The sequence below is a fragment of the Borostomias antarcticus genome, assembly GCF_949987555.1.
Source record: "Borostomias antarcticus genome assembly, contig: scaffold_143, whole genome shotgun sequence".
Taxonomy (NCBI): Eukaryota; Metazoa; Chordata; class Actinopteri; order Stomiiformes; family Stomiidae; genus Borostomias; species Borostomias antarcticus.
In genome coordinates, this window is record NW_028176034.1 from 217,501 (window position 1) to 225,120 (window position 7,620).

Below are 7,620 nucleotides of genomic sequence, written 5' to 3' on the forward strand. Positions count from 1 at the left end.
TCCAGATCCCTGCAGTTAACATTCTGAGATGAACACAGAGACTGAGGTAGAGAGAGAGAGAGAGGGAGGGAGGGGAGAGAGAGGGAGGGAGGGGAGAGAGAGGGAGGGAGGGGAGAGAGAGGGGGGAGAGAGAGAGGGAGGGAGGGAGGGAGGGGGGAGAGAGAGAGGGAGAGATAGAGAAAGAAAGAGGGAGGGAGAGAGAGAAAAAGAGAGAGAGGGAGAGAGAGTACAGTCAGAGTGTGTGCAGAGAGATGCTCACAGTGCTTTTACTGCACCTGTCAAGGTCTATTGTATTCTATTCTGTTCTACTGTGGGTCTACTCAGTGGTCAGTACCTTCACTGTGTCCAGATCTCCAGCCTTGGCGGCCTCCAGCAGCCGGTAGTCCACGTCAGAGTTCCTCACCGGAACATTCTCTGGAGAACACAGACAGAACCCAGCAGAAAACGGTCAGGAGAACCCACCTCTGTGTGTACAGCCAGACACGCATACGAACATACACGCCTACATACACACACACGCCTACCTACACACACACACACACGCCTAAATGGTAAATGGACTGCACTTATATAGCGCTTTTCCACCTTAGCGGCACTCAAAGCGCTTTACAATGGCATCTCATTCACCAATTCACACACACACTCACACACCAATGGCGGTAGCTGTCATGCAAGGCGCTAACCTGCTCATTGGGAGCAATTTGGGGTTAGGTGTCTTGCTCAAGGACACTTCGACATGTGGACAGTCGGAGCTGGGATTCGAACCACTGACCCTTCGATCATTGAACGACCCGCTCTACCAACTGAGCTACAGCCGCCCCATACACACACACACACACACACACACCGACCTACCCCCCCCCCATACCGTTGAGGATCTGCTGGATGGCCTCGTGACCCATCTGGGCGGCGGTGAAGCCCTGGAGGGACATGATGGAGGCGTCGGCGCCGTAGCCCAGGAGCTGTCTGCAGGTCTGGAGAATGAACCAGTTGGTGGTGTTCAGTAGTGTTAGTAATTACCAGAGGAGAATGAACTAGTTAGTGGTGTTCAGTAGTGTTAGTAATTACCAGAGTGTCCAGAGCTCTCAGCTCCTCAAGCAGGAGCTTCCCAGTTGCCGTGAGGTCCAGCACTGGAGGCTGGGGAGACACAGGGGGAATCATAGATTCATTAGCCCTCCTATACAAATCCTTTACTCATCTTTATTTTCATAGAGTACTTTGTCACTTTGTTCTCAGGAAAATCTACGTTTCTGAGGCCTCTAACCCCCAGCCCTGATCAGAGCAGAGTTTCTGACCCCTCTAACCCCCAGCCCTGATCAGAGCAGAGTTTCTGACCCCTCTAACCCCCAGCCCTGATCAGAGCAGAGTTTCTGACCCCTCTAACCCCCAGCCCTGATCAGAGCAGAGTTTCTGACCCCTCTAACCCCCAGCCCTGATCAGAGCAGAGTTTCTGACCCCTCTAAACCCCAGCCCTGATCAGAGCAGACTTACAGGGCACCACACAGGGATGTAGGGGACCAGTGCTCCCCCAGGGCTGAGGGGAGGCACAACCGAAGATATCTGTGAAAGAGAGAGGGTATGAATTAGAGACATCAACATACATTCTCTTAATCTGAGGATGACCTATAAACATAAGATGGAGGTATCTCGTCACAAGAGGGGGGACTATGGTCTATGCTTGGATGATGGAACCAGCTAGTGGTGTTCAGTAGTGTGAATAGTTACCAGAGGGTCCAGAGCTCTCCCAGCAGCTGGGAAGCACAACACTGGAGACTGGGCTGAGGGGGCCTGTATGAGGGAGATCAGAGATTCTATAGCCCTCCTATACAAATCCTATACCCATCTTTATTTTTTTGGGTAGTATTTTGACACTGCGTTCTCAGGTAAATATGTTCATGAACCATTTGAGAAACCCCAACCCTGATCAGAGCAGACTTACAGGTGACCACGCAGGTAGAGCACACCTGTGGAGGACCAGGCGGCTGGAGAGATGTTCCTCCTCTGTGTCCTGAGTGCAGGAGAACATCAGGCTAGAGGGAGTTTCTGCTGTGAGGCAGTCTAACATGCAACATTCTAGGCCTGTTGTGATTGGCTGTTTTGCGGAGCCTACCAGTGCCAGAACATCCTGCAGGCCCCTCTGTGTGTCCTCAAGTGGAACTATGGGAACATATTAACAGTTATGTTTACTTGTCTTAATGCTGTAAGGTAATTATAGATTTTTATAATGGGCCCCTGATAGCAAAGAAAATTAAGTCTCCCTGGAAATAAATATCTCTATTCGCATCACATACTCTCAAGCAATGTCACACAACGATCTAGATGTCGACTGTTAGAACTTTGTGTCCGGTAACAACCCATAGGTGTCCCTTAGATGCTGTATCCCTGTATTGTCCGTTTTATGTACTGAATCATCAAATAAGTGATTGAGTGGGTCTCAGAGAGGCCAGAATATGAATGCTGTCTGTTAACAAGTTAATATCCTGAATCTAAAGGGTACATCACCCTGGGCTCTTTTTTTGCCCTTTCCTTATAAGTTCATACAGCCAATGGCATAGTTAGAGAAAATAAAGCAAAAAGAAGGCCTAACACTAGGCCTATTCAACATTCAGTCGTGTGTGTGTGTGTTCTTTCCACTCTCGGTCTTTTGGAAGGGGAGGTTGGACAATGAGTAGACCTCCCATGTAATATTACCTGATGTTGCTTTACCTCTTATCGACGACGCATCGGGACGGCGATCCCTCGTCTGGTAAAAGTACCGGTAAACGGCACATGCTGCACCTAGACCAGCAGCACCTAGACCAGCTGCACCTAGACCAGCAGCACCTAGACCAGCTGCACCTAGACCAGCAGCGCCTAGACCAGCAGCACCTAGACCAGCAGCACCTAGACCAGCTGCACCTAGACCAGCTGCACCTAGACCAGCAGCACCTAGACCAGCAGCACCTAGACCAGCTGCACCTAGACCAGCTGCACCTAGACCAGCAGCGCCTAGACCAGCAGCACCTAGACCAGCAGCACCTAGACCAGCTGCACCTAGACCAGCAGCACCTAGACCAGCAGCACCTAGACCAGCAGCGCCTAGACCAGCAGCGCCTAGACCAGCAGCGCCTAGACCAGCAGCACCTAGACCAGCAGCACCTAGACCAGCTGCACCTAGACCAGCAGCACCTAGACCAGCAGCACCTAGACCAGCTGCACCTAGACCAGCAGCGCCTAGACCAGCAGCACCTAGACCAGCAGCACCTAGACCAGCAGCACCTAGACCAGCAGCACCTAGACCAGCAGCGCCTAGACCAGCAGCGCCTAGACCAGCAGCGCCTAGACCAGCAGCACCTAGACCAGCAGCACCTAGACCAGCAGCACCTAGACCAGCAGCACCTAGACCAGCAGCGCCTAGACCAGCAGCGCCTAGACCAGCAGCACCTAGACCAGCAGCGCCTAGACCAGCAGCACCTAGACCAGCAGCACCTAGACCAGCAGCACCTAGACCAGCAGCACCTAGACCAGCAGCACCTAGACCAGCAGCACCTAGACCAGCAGCAACTAGACCAGCAGCGCCTAGACCAGCAGCGCCTAGACCAGCAGCACCTAGACCAGCAGCACCTAGACCAGCAGCGCCTAGACCAGCAGCGCCTAGACCAGCAGCGCCTAGACCAGCAGCACCTAGACCAGCAGCACCTAGACCAGCAGCACCTAGACCAGCAGCACCTAGACCAGCTGCACCTAGACCAGCAGCGCCTAGACCAGCAGCGCCTAGACCAGCAGCGCCTAGACCAGCAGCACCTAGACCAGCAGCACCTAGACCAGCAGCACCTAGACCAGCAGCACCTAGACCAGCAGCACCTAGACCAGCAGCACCTAGACCAGCAGCACCTAGACCAGCAGCACCTAGACCAGCAGCGGCGCACAGCAGCAGCCGCTGGCGGATTAGGCGCGATGCTGGGGAAAATAACACACTCATGATAAAACCAAGCCAGCACTCTCCAAGACGAAATCAAAATGATATGAATGTTTATTGATGAAAAGTAGGCTACACACGGTTCTTATATTATGACGTCGTCCAGTATCATTAGCCGTGGTAGTGATGTCATAATGGCACTGTCAGGCCAAAATCTGTCCGCGGGCCAAAATGTGTCCGGGTGACGTAATTGCTTATCGTTGCTGTGGAAACGTGACGCGATCGCATTCCTGACTTCTTTCGCGCGCTTGTGTTTACATTCCTGACATTCCTCAGGCATTTACCATTATACCATTTACCATTTACCATTATACCATTCCTCAGGCATTTACCATTATACCATTCCTCAGGCATTTACCATTATACCATTCCTCAGGCATTTACCATTATACCATTCCTCAGGCATTTACCATTATACCATTCCTCAGGCATTTACCATTATACCATTCCTCAGGCATTTACCAATATACCGTTCCTCAGGCATTTACCTCAGGATTGCACGCGATTCTTGACATTGACAGTTTTCCGGACATTTTGCGCACATTTCACAACAGAATTCGAGACAAGATCACTACTTCTACAGCAGATAACTTCTATATCATTTTCCTTTTATATTGTCCCTGGATTCCGTCATCATTATTTGGCAGGGTTCTCCTGTGTGAGGACGACGTGATGATGTAGGCTACTACTCCCCGTCTCTCCGTGACTTGAAGTCTGACTGTTCCAACCCGGCTAATTGCCTTATTGATTCTTGTTACAATAGATCTTCATACCGTGCCGGGATGCCCCATTACTGGGAACTGACGAGGCCGTATGCCAACTCTCCCGTGAAAACATTGTGGGAGCCGATATTACTGCTCTGCTCTACGGTCGACTGTATTTATGTAGTGGTAAGTGAGGCATCTAACTAACTTGGCCTAACTTGCTGACTTCAAATTTCTCTGCAAGTCAGTATAGCTGCGATCAGACCTAAGCGGGTGTCAGAGCGGCCTTTGGAGAGCGGACTGGTAGCTGGCCGTGGTTCTGAAAGGTTTCTGCAAGAACGACGCTGAGATCGAGCTCTCTCACGTTCTGGAGAAGACAGGTGAGCTGCCCTCCTCACCACAACAACATCACATCTCTCACTCACCAGATGATACGACACCTCTTTCATCTGTTCACTACAAAACCTGTAATGAAGCTTCTGTCTGGTGGATATGTTACGGTCAATGTGAGAAAACGGGGAATGTGAGCTTTTCCCGGTTATTGCGCACATCCCCGACCTCGCGGGGAATGTAGGAGGAACATGTGCGTTTCTCACATCTCCCGGGTAATGAGCACATTCCCCCACCTTGAGGGAGATGTGAGAAATTGGTTAGTATTCCTCACATCTCCCGTACGGTCGGGGATTGTGCACATTAACCGGGAAATGCTTACAATTCCCGACCTTGCGGTAAATCTAGGAAAGTCCAACCGTAACCTGTAATAAAGCTTCTGTCTGGTGGATATAAAGCAACATAGACCTGATGATGATTAAATGATGATGTTTTCATCTTGTGGGATGGGAGGATGATATTGTTTTTCACCATTCAGAACTGGTGGACTGCATTACTGGTCACCTCTGGGACTGAGAGAGATCTAGAAACAAACATGATGAATCTACACAGTTATATTAAAGATCAATAATAGAGTAGACATATTAAAGATCAATAATAGAGTAGACATATTAAAGACCAATAATAGAGTAGACATATTAAAGACCAATAATAGAGTAGACATATTAAAGACCAATAATTCAGTATATATAATACATACCAATAATACAGTATATATAATAAAGACCAATAATACAGTATATATAATAAAGACCAATAGAGAACAGAACCCTGATCAATATGATATGAATGATAGTGTTATATGAACTAATGTGTTGCTGTTTTTCCTCCACTATCAGTGGAGCCCTCTGTCAAACTTCTCTCAGTGACCCCCTCTAGTGGCAGACACCCTGCCATGCTGGTGTGCAGCGCCTATGACTTCTACCCCAAAAAGATCAGAGTGACCTGGAAGAGGGATGGACAGGAAGTGACCTCAGACGTGATCTCCACTGAGGAGTCGGTCAACGGTGACTGGTACTACCAGTTCCACTCCCAACTGGAGTACACGCCCAGATCCGGGGAGAAGATCTCCTGCATGGTGGAGCACGCCAGCCTGGACAGACCCCTCGTGAAGGACTGGGGTGAGTTCACTGTCCAGCTGTTGTTAGGGTGTTGTCATGGTGTACTAGGGTGAGTTCACTGCTCAGCTGTTGTGAGGGTGTTGTCATGGTGTACTAGAGTGAGTTAACTGTTCATCTGTTGTTAGGGTGTTGTCATGGTGTACTAGGGTGAGGTCACTGCTCAGCTGTTGTTAGGGTGTTGTCATGGTGTACTAGGGTGAGTTCACTGTCCAGCTGTTGTTAGGGTGTTGTCATGGTGTACTAGGGTGAGTTCACTGTCCAGCTGTTGTTAGGGTGTTGTCATGGTGTACTAGGGTGAGTTCACTGTCCAGCTGTTGTTAGGGTGTTGTCATGGTGTACTAGGGTGAGTTCACTGCTCAGCTGTTGTTAGGGTGTTTTCATGGTGTACTAGGGTGAGTTCACTGCTCAGCTGTTGTTAGGGTGTTGTCATGGTGTACTGGGGTGAGTTCAGGTGAGCAGGGTACGAGTGCTGTGTTGTGGCTGGGTACCTGAATGACCCTGACTGTGACTGTGTGTGCTAGCGTATGATAGATGGTGGTCTGTCAGAAGCTACATACAGGACAGCTACAGTGTCATCACATGCTAACAGAAGGGTCATTTCTCCTTGACAGACCCGTCCCTGCCTGAGTCTGAGAGGAATAAGATCGCCATCGGGGCGTCTGGGCTGGTGCTGGGACTGGTCTTTGCACTGGCTGGACTCATCTACTACCAGAAGAAGAAATCCAATGGTGAGTCATCAGCTGTGTGTAGAGAACATGTACAGTCTTCATAGTCATCTGTGTGTAGAGAACATGTACAGTCTTCATAGTCATCCAGTCTTCACAGTCATCTGTGTGTTATGTACGCAGCACACTGTAAAATAATCATGATGTAAGAAAGATTCACTTATACATTGAGAGATGTATTTTTCAAGAATACTGCTCCTGTGTTCAGTGGATGGTAGCAGCAATGTTGATTTATTTGTTGAAATATCACATAGTGATTGTGTCCCCTCTGTCTCTTCACCCTCTCTGTGTTTATTTCACAGGGCGGATGCTGGTGCCTGCTAGCTAAGGTGAGACTCCTCTTGTCACAGAAAAGTTTCACCAACTACTACAACTGACTGTGCCTGATGGTCATTGTAACGGTTTTCTTTTATCTTCTCAGGTTTGCAGGTCTGTTTCTGAATCCACTGCTGAACTAGACCTGATATTAGAGCTTCCTTCTAACCAGAAATCTCAGTTCAAATGAAATAACGCTAAAATGCTTGAGCGTAATACAATATCTTTGCTCCATATTAACCAATACTGTCTTAAGAAGGCCATACATATATGTTATGAGTTTGTCTCTCTATATGCAACAAAAATATTCCCTTTAATACGCAAATAAGGCATTGTCCTGTGTGTTCTGAATCAATAATGCATTGTGCTGGGTGTTATTAATCAATAATGCACTGTCCTGTGTGTTA

At 49.0% G+C, this 7,620-nt stretch overlaps 2 protein-coding genes across 2 annotated transcripts in view; one reads left to right on the forward strand and one right to left on the reverse strand.

Moving 5' to 3' along the window:
* The window catches only part of LOC311328916 (poly [ADP-ribose] polymerase tankyrase-1-like), a gene marked incomplete at its 5' end in the record, with an annotated part of 13,776 nt that extends 11,750 nt beyond the window's left edge, over positions 1-2,026 (reverse strand). Inside the window, 7 exons of the mRNA XM_084462813.1 lie at positions 1-41; positions 335-414; positions 869-974; positions 1,117-1,137; positions 1,492-1,534; positions 1,726-1,788; positions 1,965-2,026. The exon at positions 1-41 is cut by the window's left edge and continues 105 nt beyond it. Coding sequence (XP_084318939.1) covers positions 1-41; positions 335-414; positions 869-974; positions 1,117-1,137; positions 1,492-1,534; positions 1,726-1,788; positions 1,965-2,026 — 416 coding nt within the window. The remainder of the gene's footprint in view (positions 42-334; positions 415-868; positions 975-1,116; positions 1,138-1,491; positions 1,535-1,725; positions 1,789-1,964) is intronic.
* A 2,714-nt stretch (positions 2,027-4,740) lies between these two features.
* LOC311328917 (HLA class II histocompatibility antigen, DQ beta 2 chain-like) lies at positions 4,741-7,382 on the forward strand (the record flags this gene model as incomplete). The annotated part of the gene is made up of 6 exons (XM_084462814.1): positions 4,741-4,785; positions 4,970-5,042; positions 5,892-6,173; positions 6,785-6,901; positions 7,201-7,227; positions 7,320-7,382. 5 exons carry the CDS (start codon positions 4,741-4,743, stop codon positions 7,224-7,226), a joined length of 543 nt encoding a protein of 180 aa, XP_084318940.1. The 3' UTR covers position 7,227; positions 7,320-7,382.
* Positions 7,383-7,620: the final 238 nt, after the last annotated feature.